Below are 22936 nucleotides of genomic sequence, written 5' to 3' on the forward strand. Positions count from 1 at the left end.
CAAAAAATCCACCAACAATAAATGCCAGAGAGGGTGTGGAGAGAAGGGAACCCTCCTACACTCTTGGTAGGAATGTAAATTGGTACAGTCACTACAGAAACAATACAGAGGTTCCTTAAAAAAACAAAAATAGAGTTGCCATGTGATCCAACAATCCCAATCCTGGGCATATGCCCGGAGAAAACCAAAATTCAAAAAGATACATGCACCCCTATGTTCACAGCAGCACATTTACAATAGCCAAGACATGGAAACAACCTAAATGTCTTGACAGATGAATGGATAAAGAAGATGTGGTAAATATATACAATGGAATACTACTCATAAAAAAAGAATGAAATAATGCCATTTGCAGCAACATGGATGGACCTAGAGATGATCATACGAAGTGAAGTCAGCAAGAGAAAGACAAATACTTTATGATATCACTTATACGTGGAATCTAAAATATGACACAAATGTGACCTTATTTATGAAACAGAGACAGACTCACAGACATAGAAGACAAACTTATGGTTACAAAAGGGGAAAGGGGGTCAGGGAGGGATAAATAAGGAGTTTGGGATTAGAAGATACAAACTACTATATATAAAATAAACAAAACAAGGTCCTACTGTATAGCACAGGGAACTATATTCAATATCCTTTAATAAACCATAATGGAAAAGAATATGAAAAAGAATTTGTGTATATATATGTATAACTGAATCACTTTGCTGTACACCAGAAACTAACACAACACTGTAAATCAACTATCCTTCAATTAAAAAAAAATTACAGAATATGAAAAAAAAAAAAACACCTATCTATTAACCACACTTTATTTTCTGCAGGCAACCTGTAGCTCTGGCAGAAGCGGAGATGCTCTGGATAGAAAAGCTTCCCATACAGAAGAGGATAGCGAGGCTTGTGCCCTGGGTCCACAATATCTGGTCTCCTTTCCATAAAGGCCCAGAATCTCTGGATTTTCTGATACAACCTTTATCATCTTTGGAGGCTGAGGGACTTCATCTAGCCTTAGAAATTTTCTCCTAAGCCAATCAGATTTTAAGAAATTTTAAAAATTCCTTTACAATCACATAACAAGGATGCTGGTTTGAAAAAATAAGTACACAGCATTAAGAATGTGACGGTACACCCCAGTACAGGGTGACTGTAAAGACAAGAGGAAACCATAGTGCCCTTAGAGAGTGGGACCAAAAGAGGCAGCAGGTTCAGAGGGGTGCGCCAGGGTAGTAGCCTCCCTGTGCTTTTGTTGGGAGAGCGGCGAGCTGAATGAACACAACCATAAACAGGAAAGGAGGCAAGGAAGATGCCACCTATTCTTCCTGTAGGGCTCAGCTCAGGTGTCCTCCTCCCTGGAAGCCTCCCTAATGCTGTCTCCCTTTGCACCAAGGTTAGGTCAAATCTGCTATGCACAATACCCAATGGCACTGCAGTTATCTCTCTCAGGCCGAGACTGTGGGAGGGACTGTGTTCTGCGTCACTGGTCTGGCACAGTTCTTGGCATATATTATAGCAATCTTTATTGAGGTGGCTGTAAAACCCAATTTTATGCTCTCTCCTCAACTTCTGTTATGTAGGGCCACTGCCTCAAAAAGCCTCTCTATCCTCTGTCTACGCAGATCCTGCCAGGCCCTGTCCCTGGCCCACTGCAACTGAGATTCTCTTTCTGAGGCTTCTCGTTCAAGGAGCAGACTCCCTGCAATGAAAGGTATCAGCACCAAACAGTGTTCTTCATAAAGTTCATGTCACCACAGCGAAGTGGAGAAAGTACAGATTTGGATCTGCCACACAGACCGGCCAGTTGCAGCACATACCACTTACTATCTCTCCACATTAGTTTCATCATCAGCAAAAGAACTAGGGAATAACCACATCCTCCAAGGATGTTAGGCGACCAAATGAAATACTGTGTGTGGAAGCACCTGACCACAAAGCCAGCGCTCAGTGAAGATTAGTTTTCCTTTCCCTCCTATCAGCCCAATCCTTCCCTGAGGCTCACCCACTCCCTTCTCAGAACTGATGTTCAGCCAAGACACCTGTGGGATATAAGACAGGTGTCTGCCCAGCTTGGCTGCATTTGGGCTGTACTGGTTGTTAAATATTGTTATTATCACATTTGCCTCTTCCCCCATCCTCCATCCCATTCTAATTCACCCAGAGTCGAGAAGGAGTCTTCCACGCTTGAGACCTTAGCCATCTCATAAAGTTTTCATACCAGAGGCTCCCAAGTCATAAATCCAAGGACAATCTGTTTTGAAACACTTGTGTGATATCAAATTATTCATTCAAAGATAAAGGCCAATTGCACCCAGCTACAACTGAGCTGCTACACATAGCCTACTTTCCCTGTCCAGGAAGCTGCCTGGTCCCAGCTGGCCAAATCCAATCCTCAGAAGATGAATGGCAAAGAGGAAACATCCTTCCCTTTTCCGGTAGCTAGAGCCGTCTTTGTAGAAGGGGAATCACAACCACCTCCTCAACCTACACTGCCCATAGAGCAGAGGTCCCCAACCGTTTTGGCACCAGGGACCAGTTTCGTGGAAGACAATTTTTCCATGGACCAGTGTGGGGGTGGGTGGGGGTGGTTCATGCAGTAATGCGAGCGATGGGGAGTGGCAGAGGAAGCATTGCTCGCTCACCCGCCGCTCACCTCCTGCTGTGCGGCCCGGCTACTAACAGGGGTTAGTGGACCCCCAGGGGTTGGGGACCCCTTCCACAGAGAACACAAGTTTAATTCAATGTATTCATCCATTATGTATTTACTTACCATACACATACACATATAAAGACGCTATCATAGAACTGAGAATTTATGAAGGGGGAGCAGGACCCCACCCACCTCTAACAGAAGGCAATATGAGTAATAATAACCGTAAATGTCACCACAAACTGCTGCTCTAGAAGTTAGAATAAAAGAGAAAATACTTTCAGCTGAGACATGGTAGAACTTCAGAGAAATTTTCAAGAAAGACACACAGCGTAGTGGTTCTCAGCATGTAGTCCCCAGGCCTGGGAGCTTGTTTAGAGATGCACATTCTTGGGTTTATCCAGATCTGATGAATGAGAAACTGGGGTAGGGCCCAGCAATCTTGTTTAACATGCCCTCCAGGTAATTCTGATGCTAGCTCAGGTTTAAGAACCACTGCCCTAGCATATAGGCCAGGCCTAGAAAAGTATGATTTTGAAAGAGACAGATGGGTCAATTAACCTACAGGAAAAAACAACAAGCAAATCCAAGATCTGGGTTCTCAGAACACTCCTAATTCATCAGTTACAGGACGTAGCCACAAGTGTCTAATCTTGTACAACACAAATTAACAAAGTTTAAACATCAGTACAAATACACTGAGCTAGAGTGAGGACAGTCAGGGGGAACAGAGTGCCACAGGTGCAGGCACCAGAATCCCTTTAAAGCTGGATTTGAACTCCAGTTTCCCTACTTATTCGTTGTGTAGACCAGGCAAGCCTCTAATCCTCCATCCCCCTTTGGTTAAATGGAAATATAACTGGATCACTTCCCAAGGTTTTTATTAGGATTAATGAGACATTTAATTATATACCTGAAGCACCAACACAGCACCCAGCAGGAAATTCTCAATGAATATGCTCATCTTTCCTTGTCCTAATTAGGGAAGAACTTGGGATCATTAACAACTGAACAGCGAGTTCAGTCTTGAACCATCCTTCGTACAGCACAGCACTGAAAACATCTATAAAAGTTAGATGTACAATGAATCTGGAAACCAGAATTCCTTCCAGAGACAAGGATAATCAGGTAGGCTCTTTTCATGACTGTCAGTGTTTGAGAGCCAAGGGGACCATTCAATATCATCTTACATCAAGCCTCTCCTTTCACAATGTCCTCATCAGCGACACTCTTCAGGGTTCTATGGGGCCCTATGACAGAATGACAGTCACAACAGTCCTTGGTGAGCACAGCAGGCCCCAAGTTTCAACCAGAGGTCAGAAGGAGGGTCCACATGAACACAAGAAAATGACTAGAGAGCAGAAAACCAAGTCTCTGGGGTTAGCCTACAAGACAGTGTCCAAGGAATTGTTCAAACGGACTTTGCCTTGCAACATTCCAAGGCTCCTGCTCTTAACCAGGTACCAAAAGGAAGCTGCCACTGTTGAGAAGGAAAATTAAAAGATCATGCTTTCAATTATCTTGCAGTTTCTTAGAAACATCTAAACATTATTTTCAGACAGATTACCAGCAATGTGAACAAATCTGGTGACTCACCAAGTCAGGGCCAGCCTGGACTGTTTTACTGTAGTGGCTAAACACCCCAGGACTAGAGCTTTCCACTCAACAGATCCAATGAGCCTCAAGTTCCATTGTATAAAAAGCACACAGTCCAAGGGCTACTGCACAGTCAGGGTTAGGAAATCTATTGTGCCAAGGCACTGGCCCACCATATCCAGGGCAACTTGGAAACATACCAGCAGGCTAAGATGCAGAGCCCCGTGAAGAGAATGATGGGGATGGGGTAGGACGCACAGAACAGCCCATGGTTGTAGAAGGCCTGAGATATCTTCTCACGCAGCCTTTCAGTCAGGGTCATCCTCAGCTGAAGTCACCTTGCTGCCATCCCGGAAAGTGACCATGGATCAGCCTGGCACACGTTGGACAGCGCTGACAATGGACACCATCTGCAGGCAGGCACCTGGCAAGAAGGGAGAAAAGCCAATTAACAAAGAGTACTTGGCTCTCAACACTAGGGCTGCTGGGGGAGGTGGCAGGGATGTGGATAGGGAATCAGGAAGCCTACATGCAAGATCTGGAGACATCAATCCCAAAACACACACACACACACACACACACACACACACACACACACACACAATCTTGGTCGGCTCCTAGTGACTGTGGGTAGTGTCTGAGTACGTCTAACCAAAGAAATGAAAAAACTGCCTCTCTAGCTCTGGTAATAAACTCTCAATCCTCTTCCATATTAGGTACTTCTAAAAGGCCACTCCCTAGAGAGGGCATTTTTCTCACACGTGGCACAGGAAAGCACTCCTGTGTAACAGACAGCACCTTCAGCTGCTCTTGGCCAAATGGACATTCTGGAAACCCTCCCCCCCATTCTCTGTGCACAGGCCAGACTGAGAGAAATCCTTGGGAAAAACCTTTATACAAGGACTGATCCCTCAAAAAACACATTCTTGCACAAACAGTGATTCACTGATAAAGAAAGTCCAGTGGGGTCAGCCCTCAACACAAAAACACCAAAAAGTCTAGGCCCCTGACATAAAACAAAATTCACTGTGACAGTGGTATTGGGTAGAAGTCTCTGCTCCTGGTCCCCCAGTTGTTCCTGGGAGGGTGAGGGCAAAGGGTCCCTCCTATTTCTGCCTGCCCAGCAGCTGTCTCGTCCTTGGAGTAACAGCAGTCCAGTGTGGCTCTGAGAACCACCTTTCTCCACAGGATTTGGCCTGGACATACGGCCAGTTAAGGTGCCCCTCCCTGACCCCCGCCAGGCTGGTTAGGCCTCTCTCCCTGGCCTTTGACTTCTGAGCAAAAAGAAGCAAAACTGGATACGGTGGTGTTTATTCTTCCCCAAGAGGTTCCTGCTCCCCAGATCACGGGCTGCTCTGGCTCCAGCCCTTTCTGAAGACGAGCTCATCAGCTCTTCTTTCCAGTCTGTGAGCCACCCCATATCCTTCCAATAAATACTCTTTTTGCTTGTGTGAGCCAGTTAATTTCTGTTGCTTCCAAGTAGAGAATCTTAAACCAATAAAATCAGAATAGAAAACTCTAGCAGAAGGGCCCAGGAATCTAGAATTCCTTTCCTTGTTGAGCTCGCCGAGGAAATTCAAGTTTAAATCCACTTCTCCTGTTCCATGTTGCTGTTTTCTTTGGTCTGTGTTACAGGGAACCTGCCCAGACATGTGTCTTGGCTTGATTCAGCTCACTGATGAAAACCCAGGCCAAGGAGATGATACCTCACAAGTGTGAGACCAGAAGGGAGAAGCAAAGGGAGTCACACCACAGCCAATTCACAAGAAGAAATGGCTACCACTCCATCCACCCTCCTGGAAGCACAGGTCTCAGGCGCACATGCAATTTTCCAGTCCAAGAACCCTCTAAGGAAATAGTACAAAGAACCCTCTGTGGGTCAATTCAGAAGGCAACAGATAGAGGAATCGGCAGGCGACAGCTGCTGACCCAAGGAGCAGAGGTGCTGACAACAGCTCAACCATTCACAAGGCTCACCTGGAACATAACAGCTCAAAAAGGTCTTAAGCAGTAGACTTGCAGCAGGGCACCAGCAACAGTACTCACCACCCAGCATAAACAAGGACTCCAGGGAAGCAACGTTTCTCCTCCTGTGTCCCCAACCCTCCGTTCTACTTCAAGGGGGAAAACAAACACTAATGAGATATATGCCTGTGGAAAGACGCTGTCAAGAGGATCCCTGAAGACTGACGGCCATAAACAAGTTGTAGCTTTTCCAACCTCAGTCCTCAGCCAAGCCCCACATCTCTTCCCTTAAGTGTCCCAAAACCAAGCCCTCCAGGAAATTGCGATCCTACTAATCCTTATCTCCTTCTCAGGCCTCTTCCGCACACAAATTGGTAACACAAGAAGCAGGGGACAGGGGGGTGGGTGGGTTCTCTTATACATGGAACTACTAATTGAGAAAAAAACCATCTCACTTCAATTCTGCAGCAAATACAAATCTTTCTGACATGACCTTAGTCGTTTTCAGTTTCCATTAATCTTTATTAGTTATACTAATTGCTTATTTTCACAGCACCAAGAAAATTAAAAAAAAAAAAAAAGAAATCCAAATTCTAGTTCATTACACAGCCCACCTACCTGAATCGAGCAAGAGGGGAATTATTCATCTTTACTCCACTGCATTCATTTTAACGCAAAGCTTTTCCAAAGCAAAATTTATCCTAAGAAACTGCCAAAATATTTTCCAGAGTGCCCATACCATTTTACGTTTTCACCAGCAGCATGAGAGACTTCGTTTCTTAGCATCCTCACCAGCATTTGGTATTGTCACTATTCTTTATTTTAGCTGTACTAGTAAGAGTGTATTAGTATCTTATTGGATCTTAATTTGCATTTCCCTAATGGCTAGTGACACTGAACCTGTGCATGTGTGCATGTGTCTGTGTGTGTATTCCTTAAGCTGTTATATATATGAGATCATGTAATTTGCAAATAGAGATAGTTTAACTTCTTTTCCAATCTGGATGCCTTTTGTTTTTCTTGTAAAATTGTGGTGGCTAGAACTTCTGGTACAATGTTGAATTGCAGTGGTGAGAATGCATCTTATTCCTGATCTTAGGAAAGGAGCATTCAGTCTTTCACCTTAAGTATGGTATTACATGGGAGTTTTTCATATAAGCCCTTTATCAAGTTGAGGGAGTCCCCATCTATTCCTAGTTTGTTGAGTGTTTTTTTTTTAATCATGAAAGGGTATTATGCTTTGTGTCTTTTGAGATGATCATGTGGTTTTTAATTTATCCTACTAATAAGGTGTATTACACTGATTGATTTTTTCTCGTATTGAACCAACTTTGCATTCCTGGGTATAATCCCTTTAAATGTTGCTAGACTCGGTTTAATAATATTGAGAACTTCTGTGTCTACATTCATAAGGGATACTGGTGTGTAACTTTCTTTTTTTATGTCTTTGTCTGGCTTTGGTATTAGGGTAATGTTGGCCTTGTAGAATAACTTGGCAACTGCTCCTTTGTATTTTTTTTTTTTTAAACATTTCTTTAAAAAAATATATTTATTTATTTATTTATGGCTGTGTTGGGTCTTCGTTTCTGTGCGAGGGCTTTCTCTAGTTGTGGCCAGCGGGGGCCACTCTTCATCGCGGTGCACGGGCCTCTCACTATCGCGGCCTCTCTTGTTGCAGAGCACAAGCTCCAGACGCGCAGGCTCAGTAATTGTGGCTCACGGGCCCAGCTGCTCCGCGGCATGAGGGATCTTCCCAGACCAGGGCTGGAACCCGTGTCCCCTGCATTGGCAGGCAGATTCTCAACCACTGTGCCACCAGGGAAGCCCCCTCCTTTGTACTTTTATAGAACAGTTCATGATAAATCTTCTTTAAACATCTAGTAGAATTTACTAGTGAAGCCATCTGATCTTGGGCTTTTTTTGTTTAATTAAATAATTTTATTTATTTATTTCTGGCTGCATTGGGTCTTCGTTGCTGCACGCCGGCTTTCTCTAGTTGCAGAGAGCAGGGGGCTACTCTTCATTGTGATGTGCATGCTTCTCACTGCGGTGGCTTCTCTTGTTGCAGAGCATGGGCTCTAGGAGTGCGGGCTTCAGTAGCTGTGGTATGCGAGCTCCATAGTTGTGGCTTGCGGGCTCTAGAGCACAGGCTCAGCAGTTGTGGCACACGGGCTTAGTTGCTCCGCAGCATGTGGGATCTTCCCAGACCAGGGCTCGAACCCATGTCCCCTGCATTGGCAGGTGGATTCTTAACCACTGTGCCACCAGGAAGTCCTTGGGCTTTTTTTTTTCTGTGTGGGAAGTTTATAAACTATTAATCTGTTTACTTGTTACATCTCTTCAGATTTTCTATTTCTTCTTGAGTAAATTTTGTTAGTTTGTGTGTTTCTAGGAATTTGTCCATTTTCACCTAGGCTATCTAATTTATTGGCATAATATTTGCTGTTCAAAGTATTATAAATCATTTTTATTTTTGAAAGCTTGGTGTTAACGTCCCCACTTTCATTAATGATTCTAGCTGTTTGAGTCTCCCCTTTTTTTCCTCAGCTGCTGATCTTTTAAAAGAGCAAACTCTTGCTTTTATTTACTCTATTATTTTCCTAGTCTCTATTCGTTTCCACTCTAGTCTATATTATTTTCTTCCTTCTGTTTGCTTTTGGTTTATTTTGCTCTTCTTTTTCTTCTTTCTCTAGTTTCTTAAAGTTACTGATTTGAGCTCTTCTTTCTCATTTTTTAAATTAATTCTATTTTTTTTTAAACAGCAGGTTCTTATTAGTTATCTGTTTTATACATATTAGTGTATATACGTCAATCCCAATCTCCCAATTCATCCCACCATCAGGACCACCACCCCCTGCTTTCCCCCTTGGTGTCCGTATGTTTGTTCTCTACATCTGTGTCTCTATTTCTGCCTTGCAAAACAGTTCATCTGTACCATTTTTCTAGATTCCACATATATGCGTTAATATGCGATATTTTTCTCTTTCTTACCTCCACGTCTCAACAAATGACCCAATTTCGTTCCTTTTTATGGCTGGGTAATATTCCATTGTATATATGCACCACATCTTCTTTATCCATTTGTCTGTCGATGGACATTTAGGTTGCTTCCATGACCTGGCTATTGTAAATAGTAAATAGTAAATAGTAAATAGTGCTTCTCCTTTTTCATTTCTAATTTTACTGATTTGAGTCCTCTCTTTTTCTTGATGAGTCTGGCTAAAGGTTTATCAATTTTGTTTCTCTCCTCAAAGAACCAGCTTTTAGTTTTATTGATCTTTGCTATTGTTTTCTTTGTTTCTACTTCATTTATTTCTGCTCTGATCTTTATGATTTCTTTCCTTCTACTAACTTTGGGTTTTGTTTGCTCTTCTTTCTCAAGTTCCTTTAGGCGTAAGGTTAGATTGTTTATTTGAGATTTTTCTTGTTTCTTGAGATAGGATTGTATTGCTATAAACTTTCTCTTAGAACTGCTTTTGCTGCATCCCATAGGTTTTGGATCGTCGTGTTTTCATTGTCATTTGTCTCTAGGTATTTTTTGATTTCCTCTTTGATTTCTTCAGTGATCTCTTGGTTATTTAGTAATGTATTGTTTAGCCCCCATGTGTTTGTGTTTTTTACATATTTTTCCCTGTAATTGATTTCTAATCTCATAGCATTGTGGTTGGAAAAGACGCTTAATATGATTTCAATTTTTTAAAATTTACCAAGGCTTGATTTGTGACCCAAGATGTGATCTATCCTGGAGAATGTTCCATGTGCATTTGAGAAAAAAGTGTAATCAGTTGTTTTTGGATATAATGTCCTATAAATATCACTTAAATCTATCTGGTCTACTGTGTCATTTAAAGCTGGTGTTTCCTTATTAATTTTCTGTCTGGATGATCTGTCCATTGGTGTAAGTGAGGTGTTGAAGTCCCCACTATTATTGTGTTACTGTCGATTTCCTCTTTTATAGCTCTTAGCATTTGCCTTATGTACTGAGGTGCTCCTATGTTGGGTGCATATATATTTATAATTGTTGTATCTTCTTCTTGGATTGATGCCTTGATCATTATATAGTGTCTTTCCTTCTCTCTTGTAACAGTCTTTATTTTAAAGTCTATTTTGGGCTTCCCTGGTGGCGCGGTGGTTAAGAATCTGCCGGCCAATGCAGGGGACACGGGTTCGAGCCCTGGTCCAGGAAGATCCCACATGCCACGGAGCAACTAAGCCTGTGCACCACAACTACTGAGACTGTGCTCTAGAGTTGTGAGCCACAACTACTGAAGCCCACGTGCCTAGAGCCAGTGCTCTGAAACAAGGGAAGCCACCGCAATGAGAAGTCCATGCACCGCAACGAAGAGTAGCACCCGCTCACCGCAACTAGAGAAAGCGCGCGTGCAGCAATGAAGAGCCAAAGCAGCCAAAACTAAAATAATAAATAAATTTATTAAAAAATAAAATAGTCTATTTTATCTGATATGAGTATCACTACTCTAGCTTTCTTTTGATTTCCATTTGTATAGAATATCTTTTACCATCCCCTCAGTTTCAGTCTGTATGTGTCCCTAGGTCTGACGTGGGTCTCTTGTAGACAGCATATATATGGATCTTGTTTTTGTATCCATTCAGCGAGCCTGTGTCTTTTGGTTGGAGCATTTAATCCATTCACATTTAAGGTAATTATCGATATGTGAAGTTCTTATGAGTTTTCTTAATTGTTTTGGGTTTGTTTTTGTAGGTTCTTTTCTTCTCTTGTGTTTCCCACTTACAGAAGTTCCTTTAGCATTTGTTGTAGAGCTAGTCTGGTGGTGCTGAATTCTCTTAGCTTTTGCTTGTCTGTAAAGCTTTTGATTTCTCTGTCAAATCTGAATGAGATCCTTGCCGGGTAGAGTAATCTTGGTTGTAGGTTCTTTCCTTTCATCACTTTAAAAGTATAATTCCACTCCCTTCTGGTTTATAGTGTTTCTGCTGAGAAATCAGCTGTTAACCTTATGGGAGTTCCCTTGTATGTTATTTGTCATTTTCTCCTTGTTGCTTTTAATAATTTTTCTTTGTCTTTATTTTTTGTCATTTTGATTACTATATGTCTCGGCGTGTTTCTCCTTGGGTTTATCCTGCCTGGGACTCTCTGCGCTTCCTGGACTTGGGTGGCTCTTTCCTTTCCCTTGTTAGGGAAGTTTTCAACTATAATCTCTTCAAATGTTTTCTTGGGTCCTTTCTCTCTCTCTTCTCCTTCTGTGACCTCTATAACATGAATGTTGGTGTGTTTAATGTTGTCCCAGAGGTCTCAGGCTATCTTCGTTTCTTTTCATTCTTTTTTCTCTATTCTGTTCCATAGCAGTGAATTCCACCATTCTGTCTTCCAGGTCACTTATCTGTTCTTCTGCCTCAGTTATTCTGTTATTTATTCCTTCTAGTGCATTTTTCATTTCTGTTATTGTATTGTTCATCTCTGTTTGTTCTTTAATTCTTCTAGATCTTTGTTAAACATTTCTTGCATCTTCTCCATCTCTGCCTCCATTCTTTTTTCGACGTCCTGGATCATTTTCACTATCATTATTCTGAATTCTTTTTCTGGAAGATTGCCTATCTCTACTTCATTTAGTTATTTTTCTGGGGATTTATCTTGTTCCTTCATCTGTACATAGTCCTCTGCCTTTTCATTTTGTCTATCGTTCTGTAAATGTAGTTTTCGTTCAACAGGCTGCAGGACTGTAGTTCTTCTTGCTTCTGCTGTCTCCACTCTCTCTTTCTTCTTTCTTAATACAGGCATTTACAGCTGTAAATTTCCCTCCAAACACTACTTTAGCTGCATCCCACAGTTTCTGTATTTGTGATTTCTCTTTTCATCCATCTCAAAGTATTTTCTAACTTCTCTTGTATTTTCTTCTTTGATCCCCTTGGTATTTAGGAGTTGTTGAGATTTCCTTATATATTCTGGATGTAAGTCTCTACCAGATATGTTGTTCACAAATATTTTCTTCACGTCTATAACCTCTTTTTTTTAATTCTTTTCACAGACTCTGTGATAAAGCCGAAGCTTTTAATTTTGATGAAGTCTAATTTATCCTTTTTTTTTTTTCCTTTAGGTGGAATGGATCATGCTTTAGGTGTCATGTAAAAGAATTCTGCAATTTTTCTCTGAGGTTTTCTCTTAAAATTTTTTATAGTTTTACATTTAAACCTATAGATACATTTGAATAATTTTTTCTGTAAGATGTGAGATTAGATCTAGGATTTTTGCGTTTTGTTTTTCTCTATGGATAACCAATTGTTCTAGCACCAATTGTTGAGAAGACTACCTTTCATCCAATGAATTGCTTTGGCACCTGTCTTAGTCCTTTGTGCTGCTATAATAAAAATAGCATACACTGGGTGGCTTAAACAACAAATATTTACTTCTCACTGTTCTAAAGGCTAGGAAGTCCAAGATCAAGGCACTGGCAGATTCAGTTTCTGGTGAGGGCCCACTTCCTGGTTCATAATTGGCCATCTTCTCACTGTGCCCTCACATGGCAGAAAAGGGAGTGAGAGTTCTCTGGGGTTTCTTTTATAAGGGTAGTAATCCCATTCATGAGGACTCCACCCTCACGATTTAATTACCTCCCAAAGGCCCCAACTCCCTAATACAATCACAACAAGGGGTAAGATTTCAACATACGAATTTGGGGCAGGAGGGACACAAACATTCAGTCAAAGAGTAGTTGGCCGGGGACTTCCCTGGTGGCACAGTGGATAAGACTCCATGCTCCCAATGTACAGGGCCTGGGTTTTATCCCTGGTCAGGGAACTAGATCCCACATGCATGCCGAAACTACGAGTTTGCATGTCACAAGTAAGGAGCTCACATGCTGCAACTAAGGAGCTGGCGAGCTGCAACTAAGGAGCCCACGTGCTGCAACTAAGACCTGGTGCAACCAAATAAAAAAACCAGTTGGCTGTACTTTATGAGTCTATTTCTGGGTTTTCTATAATGTTCCAGGGATCTACGTGTCTAGCCCTCCACGAATACTACACAGTCTTGATTACAATAGCTATAAAGTCTTGAAATGAGTAAAGTGATTCCTTCCATTTTATTCTTCTTCAAAATTGTTTTACCCATTCTAGTTTACTTGCTTTCCATATACATTTTAGAGTAATCTAGTCTATGTCTACAAAAATCTTGCTAGAATTTTGATAGGAACTACATTAAACATACGTATCAATTTGAGAAGAACTGACATCACTACTATGTTTACTCTTCCAATCTATGAACATGATATCTCTCTCCATTTATTTAGATCTTTGATTTCTCTAACCATTTTTCTTTTTTTTTGGCCAAGCCATGGCTTGTGGGAATCTTAGTTTCCTGACCAGGGATAGAACCCACGCCCCCTGCAATGGAAGCGTGGAGTCCTAACCACTGGACCACCAGGGAATTCCCTCTTTAATCATTATTGTATAGTTTTCAGCGTACAAGTGCTGTACATGTTTTGTTAGATTTACACCTAATAGTGTTTTTAGTGGTTGTGTTTTCAATTTCAGTTTCCCCATGTTAATTGCTAGTACAAAGTAATATAACTGATTTTAATATGTTGATCTTGTATCCTACAATTGTGCTGAACTCACTAATTAGTTCCACAGTCTTTTTTGTACATTCCTTGGGATTTTCTAAGCAGACTATCATGTCAACTGCAAATAGAAACATATTTCTTTCTTTCTATAATTTCCACAAACACTTTTTCTGCACCACTCCATCTCCACTCCTTTTGGGACTTTGATAACATGAAAGATAAACTTTCTGTTATTGTCCCATGGGTCCCTGAAGCTCTCATCTTTCTTCAGTTTATTTTAAATCTCTGTTGGTCAGACTAGACAGTTTTTATTCTTCTACCTTCAAGTTAACTGACTTAATATATCCCTATTCTGTCACTGACACCACTCAATGAATTTTAAATTTAGTTTTAGTTATAAAACTTCCAATTTTATTTTTTTATGTTTTATAAAAATATACATTTATTTATTTGGTTGCACCAGGTCTTAGTTGCAGCAGGCAGGCTCCTTAGTTGTGGCTCGCGGGCTCAGTTGCAGCTCCAAGGCTCCTTAGTTGCAGCTCTCCAGCTCCTTAGTTGTGGCACATGGGCTCCTTAGTTGTGGTACATAGGCTCCTTAGTTGCAGCAGGTGGGCTCCTTAGCTTCGGCAGGCGAGCTCCTTAGTTGTGGCAGGCGAACTCTTAGTTGCGGCATGCATATGAGATCTAGTTCCCTGACCAGGGATCAAACTCAGACCCCCTGCTTTGGGAGCACAAAGTCTTATCCACTGCACCACCAGGGAAGTCCCAAAACTTCCAATTTTAAATTCAAATGTATAACTTTCCATTTGCTTCAAGGAGGTTCACCCTCAATTATTAGAGCAAGGTTTTAATTAATAATTACACTTTAAACTCTTTGATGATTCCAACATCTATGTCATGTCATGGTTGCCATCTGTTGACTGTCTTTTCTTCTTAAGAGATGGTGAGATTTTCCTGATTCTTTACATGTGGAGTGATTTTGAATGTTTAGATACTACGCTATGTTACTCTGAACCTTGTTTAAATCCAACGGAAAACGTTGGATTTTTGTTTTAGCAGCAATCTACCTGATTAAGTCCAATCCACAAATTCCTATCAAATTTCCCTGGGCTGTGGTTCCAAGGTCAGTTTGGTTTTCAAAGCCCTTGCAGTACCATTTTGATTTGTCTCATGCATATTGTGCAACGGCCAGCATAGGACTTGGGCAGTAGTCCAGCATTTGGCACGCTGTTTAGAGTCAGATGCACATATGCTATTTTGGAAAAGAACCCAGGAGTTCATACACAATATTACGGGTTCACTTTGTTGAGTTCCTTCCTCTCTACAATCCTCCCAAGACATTCCAGCTCCTAGAGGACCTTTTCTGGGTCTTCTGGCTAGAAGGGAAGGGCTTTCGTTTTCCTGCTCTGCTGAGCACCTCCCACAACTGTGACTGCTTCCCGGGTAAAGTGGTGAGAACTGAGAGGACAAAATCAGCAAATATCTCCATGCTCTTAGGACCATAATCCCTATAAATAAAAGGATTCCGCTCCCACCTGGCTTCCAATGTCATTGCTGCCTTCACCACCACAGAATTTCATGGGGGAGAAGAGCAGGACAAACTGGAAGAAAAAAAAAAGCAAACAAAACACAAAAGATTCTCTTCCTCCTTCCCTTCCTTCCAACCTCTTTAAGAATCCCCCTTCTCACTCCTCAGGCTATAAAGACAGGGCTTCTCTCAGACTTCTTTCTGTCTGCACCTAGTGTCCAGTTCCAGGTTTTGGGTTACCTTTGAGTCCAGGCTGGAAAGTACTCTACGGAGAGAAAAAACAAAAACAACTTCCTTTCCCATTCCATCTGCTACCATTTATCTTTCAGGGTACTCAGACAGCTGGTCCATGGAGTCTGCCCTAGGATTTTAATTGTATTTAGTCAGAGGGAAAGGGTAGAGTGTGCTTACTACATGTTGACCAGAATCAGAACCCTTTTATTTTTAATGTAAAAACCTTAATAAATTTCTGGATTCTTTGCCACTAAAGAAACTTCCCATACTATGGTTCTTGGCATCTTTCTGTCAATCATATCATCAATCCACTGTACTCTGTGAAAGTACAGAGCATGTACTTTCACAAAATGAAAAAAAATTAAATAAAGATTATAGGCAAAAAATGCACAAAAGAATGGAAGAAAATGTTAATAGTGGTTGTTGGTCTTCATGTGATATGCTTACATGCAGAGACAGTTTAAGTGAAGAGTACTGAGTTTTTAACTTTAAATAAACTTTTAAAGCTTAGTATTAAATATTACAGAAAAGTATACAAATTAACAGCAAGCAGCTCCATGAAAGTAAACATAGCCATTTAATCTAAATACCACTCAATCAAGAAATAAGAGTATCACCCCAAAGTTCCCCTTTATGAACTGCAACAGTCATTACTTTTCATTTATAAAAGTGGTATACACGCATTTCTATCAAAGAGTACTGGAATGTATTTCTGATTTTAGTATTTTAATGCTTATGTCTTCATACATTGTCAAGGTTTTTCATATTCACTTTTTCAACTCTTATAAAAATTTCCACAAAGGACAGAGGTCTTAGGAGAAATGAACCCAGTGGACACCTTGCTCTCAGACTTCTGGCCTCCACAACTGTGAGAAAATAAACGTTGTTTAAGTCAACCCAAAAAATAAAATAAAATAAAATCTTCCGTGTGTTTTCTACAGATTAATTCTAAAACTTGATAACCATTTAAAAAGCAATTGGAATATCTGCTAATGCAATTTTCATTTACTGAGAAAGCCTCAGAATCCCTAGCAGGGCTGACAAAAGGTGTATCTCTCCTGAAGCCAGTCAGTAAAGACTGGAAAAGATGATTGCTTCAGATGCAAAGACAGCAACACAAGACTTCAAGGAACGTGAAAACTCAATGAAACATAACACCACCAAAGGAACACAGTAATTTTCCAGTTACTGACCCCCAAAAAATGGAGATCTGTAATCTGCCCAATAAAAAATTTAAAATAGTTGTTTTAAAGAAGGCCTCAGTGAGTTGCAAGAAAACACACAAAGGCAATTCAGTGAAGTCAGAAAAACAATACATGAACAAAACAAAAAATGTAACAAAGAGACAGAAATCATTAAAAAGAACCAAACAGAAATCCTAGAACTGAAAAAAATAAAACGGATGAAATGAAAATGCACTAGAAAGTATTAACAGCAGACTTGATCAAGCAAAAGAAAAAAATCCATGATGTCAATAACAGGTCATTTGAAATTATCCAGTTCAAGGTGAACAAAGAGAAAATAATGAAAAAGAGTGAAGAAAGCCTTCATGAATCAAGGGGTATCATCAAGAGAAACAACATAAGCACTGCTGGAGTCCCCAAAGGAGAAGAGAGGGAGAAAGGGGCAGAAAGCTTATTTAAAGAAATAACAGCTGAGATCTTCCCAATCTGGGAAGAGATTTGGACGTCCAAGTTTATTTCAAAAATTTATTAAAAAAAAAATAAAACTTACAGGTTCCCCAAAAGATCTAGTTCTCCTCCAAGACACACTATAAAGAAATCATCTAAAATCAAAAAGAATTTTAAAAGCAACAAGACAAAAAAATTCCTCACATACAAGGGAATTCCTGTAAGGCTATCAGTGAATTTCTCAGCAAACACCTTATAGGCCAGGAAAGAGTGGAATGATTTATTCAAAGTGCTGCAAGAAAAAACTGCCAACCTATATCCAGAAAAGAAGAAAACTCTAATTTGAAAAGATACATGCACCCCAATGTTCTTAGTAGCACTATGTACAATACAGAAGACATGGAAGCAACTTAAGTGTCCATCAAAAGATGAATGGATAAGAAGATGTGGTGTATATATATATATATATATACACAATGGAATATTTCTCAGCCATTAAAAAAAGAATGAAATATGGCCATGTTTGCAGCAACGTGGATGGACCTAGAGATTATCACACTAAGTGAAGTAAGTCAGACAGAATGACAGGTATAACATGATATCACTTAAATGTGAAATCTAAAAAATAATACAAATGAACTTATTTACAAAACAAAAACAGGACCACAAAGCAAGTCTCGGTAAATTTAAGAAAACTGAAATCATATCAAGCATCTTTTCTGACCAAAATGCTATGAGATTAGAAATAAACTACAAGAAAGAAACTGTAAAAAACACAAACATGTGAAAACACATGGAGACTAAACAATATGCTACTAAACAACCAATGGATCACTGAAGAAATCAAAGAGGATATCAAAAAATACCTAGAGACAAATGAAAACGAAAGCACAACAATCCAAAACCTATGGGATGCAGCAAAAGCAGTTCTAAGATGGAAGTTTATAGCAATACAATCTTACCTCAGGAAACCAGAAAAATCTCAAATAAACAACCTAACCTTATACCTAAAGCAACTACTGAAAGAACAAACAAAACCTAAAGTTAGTACAAGGAAACAAATCATAAAGAACAGAGCAGAAATAAATGATATAGAGTAACACAACTATACTCCAATAAAAATTAATAAAAAAAAAATAATATAAAGATGAAGAAAACAATAGCAAAGATCAATGAAACTAAAAGCTGGTTCTTTGAAAAGATAAACAAAATTGATAAACCTTAGCCAGACTCATCAAGAAAAAAAGGAAAAGGACTCAATTCAATAAAATTAGAAATGAAAAATGAGAAGTTACAACTGACACCACAGAAATACAAAGGATCATAAGAGACTACTACAAACAACTGTATGCTAATAAAATGAACAACCTGGAAGAAATGAACAAATTCTTAGAAACGTACACTCTCCCAACACTGAACCAGGAAGAAACAGAAAATATGAACAGACCAATCACAAGTACTAAAATTGAAACTATGATTTAAAAACTTCCAACAAACAAAAGTCCAGGACCAGATGGCTTCACAGGCGAATTCTATCAAACATTTAGAGAAGAGCTAACACCTACCCTTCTGATACTGTTCCAAAAAACTTCAGAGGAAGGAAATCTCCCAAACTCATTCTATGATGTCACCATCACCCTGATACCAAAACCAGACAAAGATACCACACACAAAAAAGAAAATAACAGGCCAGTATCACTGAGGAACACAGACGCAAAAATCCTCAACAAAATACTAGGAATCCAAATCCAACAATACATTAAAAGGATCACACACCATGATCAAGTGGGATTTATCCCAGGGATGCAAGGATTTTTCAATATCCACAAATCAATCAGTGTGATATACCACATCAACAAACTGAAGAATAAAAACCATATGATCATCTCAATACATACAGAAAAAGCTTTTGACAAAATTCAACACCCATTTATGATAAAAACTCTCCAGAAAATGGGCATAGAGGGAACATACCTCTACATAATAAAGGCCATATATGACAAACCTACAGCTAACATCATACTCAATGGGGAAATGCTGAAAGCATCTCCTCTAAGATTAGGAACAAGACAAGGATGCCCACTCTCGCCACTTTTATTCAACATAGTTTTGGAAGTCCTAGCTACAGCAGAGAAGAAAAAGAAATAAAAGGAATCCAAATTGGAAAAGTTAAACTGTCACTGTTTGCAGATGACATGATACTACACATAGAAAATCCTAAAGAGGATACCAGAAAACTACTAGAACTCATCAATGAATTTGATAAATTTGCAGGTTACAAAATACATACACAGAAATCTGCTGAATTTCTGTACACTAACAACGAAAGATCAGAAAGAGAAATTCAAGCAACAATCCCATTTACCACTGCATCAAAAAGAATAAAATACTGTACCTAGGAATAAAGCTACCTAAGGAGACAAAAGACCTATACTCTGAAAACTGTAAGACACTGATGAAAGAAATCGAAAATGAAACAGATGGAAAGATATACCATGTTCTTGGATTCGAAGAACCAATATTGTGAAAATGACTATACTACCCAAGGCAATCTACAGATTCAATGCAATCCCTATCAAATTACCAATAGCAATTTTCACAGAACTAGAACAAAAAATCTTAAAATTTGTGTAGAGACACAAAAGACCCCAAATAGCCAAAGCAATCTTGAGAAAGAAAAACAAGAGGTGGAGGAATCAGGCTCCCGGACTTCAAACTATACTACAAAGCTACAGTCATCAAAACAGTATGGTACTGTAGTGAGGTGGATGGAGTTACAGTCTGTCACACAGAGTGAAGTAAGTCAGAAAGAGAAAAACAAATATAGTATGCTAACACATATATATGGAATCTAAGGGGAATAAAAAAGGTCATGAAGAACCTAGTGGCAAGAAGGGAATAAAGACACAGACCTACTAGAGAATAGACTTGAGGATATTGGGAGGGGGAAGGGTAAGCTGTGACAAAGTGAGAGAGTGGCATGGACATATATACACTACCAAACGTAAAATAGACAGCTAGTGGGAAGCAACCACATAGCACAGGGCGATTAGCTCGGTGCTTTGTGACCACCTAGAGGGGTGGGATAGGGAGGGTGGGAGGGAGGGAGATGCAAGAGGGAAGAGATATGGGAACATATGTATATGTATAACTGATTCACTTTGTTATAAAGTAGAAACTAACACACCATTGTAAAGCAATTACACTCCAATAAAGATATCAAAAAAAAAAAACAGTATGGTACTGGCACAAAAACAGAAATATAGATCAATGGAGGACAGAAAGCCCAGAAATAAACCCACGTACCTATGGTTAACTGATCTATGACAAAGGAGGCAAGACTATACAATGGAAGAAAAGCAGTCTCTTCGATAAGTGGTGCTGGGAAAACTGGACAGCTACAAGTAAAAGAATGAAATTAGAACACTCCCTAACACCATGCACAAAAATAAACTCAAAATGGATTAAAAACCTGAATGTGAGACAGGACACTATAAAACTCCTAAAGGAAAACATACGCAGAACACTCCCTGACATAAATTAAAGCAATATCTTTTTCGATCCATTTCCCTGAGTAATGGAAATAAAAACAAAAATAAACAAATGGGACCTAATTAAACTCAAAGCTTTTGTGCAGCAAAGGAAACCATAAACAAAATGAAAAGACAGCCCACAGAATAGGAGAAAATACTTGCAAATATGTGACCAAACAAGGGATTAGTCTCCAAAATTTACAAACAGCTCATGCGACTTAATATCATCAAAACAAACAACCGAATCAAAAAATGGGCAGAAGACCTAAAGAGACATTTCTCCAAAGAAGACATACAGATGGCCAAGAGTCACATGAAAAGATGTTCAGTATCACTACTTATTAGAGAAATGCAAATCAAAACTACAATGAGCTATCACATCACACCAGTCAGAATGGCTATCATCCAAAAATCCACAAACAATAAATGCTGGAGAGGGTGTGGAGAAAAAGGAACCCTCCTACACTGTCGGTGGGAATGTAAATTGGTGCACCCACTATGGAAAACAGTATGGAGGTTCCTTAAGAAACTAAAAACAGGGACTTCCTGGTGGTCCAGCGGTTTAAGACTCCATGCTCCCAATGCAGGGGGCCTGGGTATGATCCCTGGTCAGGCAACTAGATCCCACATGCCACAACTAAGAGCCCACATGCTGCAACTAAAAGATCTCTCAAGGCACAATGAAGACCCGGCGCAGCCAAATAATTAATAAATATTAAAATAAAGAAACTAAAAACAAAGCTTCCATATGATCCTGCAATCCCACTCCTGGGCACGTATCCAGAGAAAAATATGGTCCGAAAGGATACATGCACCCCAATGTTCATTGCAGCGCCATTTACAATAGCCAAAACGTGGAATCAACCTAAATGTCCATCAACAGAAGAATGGATAAAGAAAATGGGGTACATATATACAATGGAATATTACTCAGCCAGTAAAAAGAATAAAATAATGCCATTTACAGCAACATGAATGGACCTAGAACTTGTCATACTGACTGAAGTCAGACAGAGAAACAGAAATATCATATGACATCACTTACATGTAGAATCTTAAAATAATGATACAAATGAACTTATTTATAAAACAGAAACTAGGGCTTCCCTGGTGGCACAGTGGTTATGAATCCACCCACCAATGCAGGGGACACGGGTTCAAGCCCTGGTCCAGGAATATCCCACATGCCGCGGAGCAACTAAGCCCGTGCACCACAACTACTGAGCCTGTGCTCTAGAGCCCATGAGCCACAACTACTGAGCCCATGTGCCACAACTACTGAAGCCCGCACGCCTAGAGCCTGTGCTCTGCAACAAGCGAAGCCACCACAACGAGAAGCCTGCGCACTGCAACGAAGAGTAGCCACCGCTTACCGTAACTAAAAGAAAGTCTGCGCACAGCCCGAAAACCCAATGCAGCCACAAATAAATAAATAAATAAATAAATAAATAAATAAATAAAATTTATTAAAAGAAAACAAAACAGAAACAAACTCGGACTTAGAGAAGGAACTTACGGTTACCAGGGGGGATGGGTGGGGGGGAGGGATAGTTAAGGAGTTTGGAACTGACATGTACACTGCTATATTTAAAATGGATAATGAACAAGGACCTACTGTACAGCACAGGGAACTCTGATCAATATTATGTAACAATCTAAATGGGAAAAGAATTTCAGAAAGAACAGATACGTGTATATGTATAACTGAATCATGCTGCTGTACACCTGAAACTAACACAACATTGTTAATCAACTATACTCCAATATGAAATGAAAAGTTAAAAAAAACCGAAACAAAACAAACTCAGACATAGAAAACAAACTTACAGTTTACCAAAGGGGAAATGGGAGATGGAGGGAGGGATAAATTAGGAGTTTGGGATTAACAGATACACATTACTATATATAAAATAGATAAATAACAAAGACCTACTGTATAGGCACAGTGTGTGTGTGTGTGTGTGTATACAAATCACTTTGTTGTACACCTGAAACTAACACCACATTGTAAGTCGACTATACTTCAGTTAAAAAAAAAAAACTGCCAACCAAGAATACTTTACCCAGCAAAGCTGTCCTTCAGGAATAAAGGAGAGATAAAGACTTCACCAGACAAACAAATGTGTAGACCACTCATCATCACTAGACCTGCCTTACAAGAAATGCTAAAACTTCTTCAAGCTGAAATGAAGGGACACTTAGTGTGTCCTTAGTGTGTCGAGAATTCCACATCCACAGATTGAACCAACTGATTGAAA

At 39.9% G+C, this 22936-nt stretch overlaps 1 protein-coding gene across 3 annotated transcripts in view; it reads right to left on the bottom strand.

The window, feature by feature from the left end:
• SCAP (SREBF chaperone) overlaps positions 1–22936 on the bottom strand; it is a 92751-nt gene that overhangs the window by 40544 nt on the left and 29271 nt on the right. For all 3 annotated transcript variants that reach the window (XM_061196675.1, XM_061196676.1, XM_061196674.1), the window contains exon 2: positions 4450–4673. In XM_061196675.1, the coding sequence (XP_061052658.1) occupies positions 4450–4571 (122 nt within the window). In that variant the 5' untranslated portion in view covers positions 4572–4673. The remainder of the gene's footprint in view (positions 1–4449; positions 4674–22936) is intronic.

The sequence above is a fragment of the Eubalaena glacialis genome, chromosome 7, assembly GCF_028564815.1.
Source record: "Eubalaena glacialis isolate mEubGla1 chromosome 7, mEubGla1.1.hap2.+ XY, whole genome shotgun sequence".
NCBI classification, from domain to species: domain Eukaryota; kingdom Metazoa; phylum Chordata; class Mammalia; order Artiodactyla; family Balaenidae; genus Eubalaena; species Eubalaena glacialis.